Source organism: Branchiostoma floridae, chromosome 6 (genome assembly GCF_000003815.2).
Source record: "Branchiostoma floridae strain S238N-H82 chromosome 6, Bfl_VNyyK, whole genome shotgun sequence".
NCBI lineage: Eukaryota > Metazoa > Chordata > Leptocardii > Amphioxiformes > Branchiostomatidae > Branchiostoma > Branchiostoma floridae.
This window is the reverse complement of record NC_049984.1, coordinates 16,055,443-16,056,825: the sequence shown is the minus strand read 5'-3', so window position 1 is coordinate 16,056,825 and position 1,383 is coordinate 16,055,443. Positions and strand designations below refer to the sequence as shown.

The following is a 1,383-nucleotide window of genomic DNA, read 5'->3' as shown; positions in this document are numbered from 1 at the left end:
CATGCTTATCCCGACAGTACTGCACCCTTACATGCTGGATGAGGTTTTTCCTGTCCTCTGCCTTCCCCACGTGACACACCATCCCCCCATGCTTATCCCAACAGTACTGCACCCTTACATGCTGGATGAGGTTTTTCCTGTCCTCTGCCTTCCCCACATGACACACCATCCCTTATCCCAACAGTACTGCACCCTTACATGCTGGATGAGGTTTTTCCTGTTCTCTGCCTTCCCCACGTGACACACCATCCCCCCATGCTTATCCCAACAGTACTGCACCCTTACATGCTGGATGAGGTTTTTCCTGTCCTCTGCCTTCCCCACATGACACACCATCCCTTATCCCAACAGTACTGCACCCTTACATGCTGGATGAGGTTTTTCCTGTCCTCTGCCTTCCCCACGTGACACACCATCCCCCCATGCTTATCCCGACAGTACTGCACCCTTACATGCTGGATGAGGTTTTTCCTGTCCTCTGCCTTCCCCACGTGACACACCATCCCCCCATGCTTATCCCAACAGTACTGCACCCTTACATGCTGGATGAGGTTTTTCCTGTCCTCTGCCTTCCCCACATGACACACCATCCCTTATCCCAACAGTACTGCACCCTTACATGCTGGATGAGGTTTTTAAGTCCTTTGCCTTTATTATAGGACCCCACATGACACACCATCCCTTATCCCAACAACTTACTGCACCCTTACATGCTGGATGAGGTTTTTCCTGTCCTCAGCCTTCCCCACATGACACACCATCCCTTATCCCAGTAGTACTGCACCCTTACATGCTGGATGAGGTTTTTCCTGTCCTCAGCCTTCCCCACATGACACACCATCACTTATCCCAGTAGTACTGCACCCTTACATGCTGGATGAGGTTTTTCCTGTCCTCTGCCTTCCCCACATGACACACCATCCCCGTCACATCCAGGTTTTCCCCCTGGAGTTCCTGTAAGGCTCGCTGGACGTTCTTCTCCTTACGGCTGCTGATGACAACCTTGGCTCCGTCCTGGCCGAGACGACGCGCTATCGCCAGTCCAATCCTGTGGAAATCATGTAAATCTATCAATCCTTACACGCTGCGTACCGAATCATAACATCAGGTATGGACTCATAGAGGTTTAGATACAGGTCTGGGTTTGTTTTACCATGGTTGGTTCCTATAGCTATAACCACCTCATAAATACGTCGATGTAGGTTAGACATCCAGGTAATAAGATACGCCAAAAAGTACTTACTCAAGCAACTGGATATGATTTTTGAAATAGGGTGCTACCTTTCCTATTTTCCGGTTGATATACTCACAATAGAGGATCCTACGACTCGAAACTCAAGTCAATTGGAACACTTGTCAAAAGTGCTACATTGTACCATAAAC

At 49.2% G+C, this 1,383-nt stretch overlaps 1 protein-coding gene across 1 annotated transcript in view; it reads right to left on the bottom strand.

The window, feature by feature from the left end:
* Positions 1 to 1,383, bottom strand: part of LOC118417901 (dehydrogenase/reductase SDR family member 4-like) — a gene marked incomplete in the record, with an annotated part of 11,141 nt that overhangs the window by 8,791 nt on the left and 967 nt on the right. Inside the window, 1 exon segment of the mRNA XM_035823657.1 lies at positions 871 to 1,048. Coding sequence (XP_035679550.1) covers positions 871 to 1,048 — 178 coding nt within the window.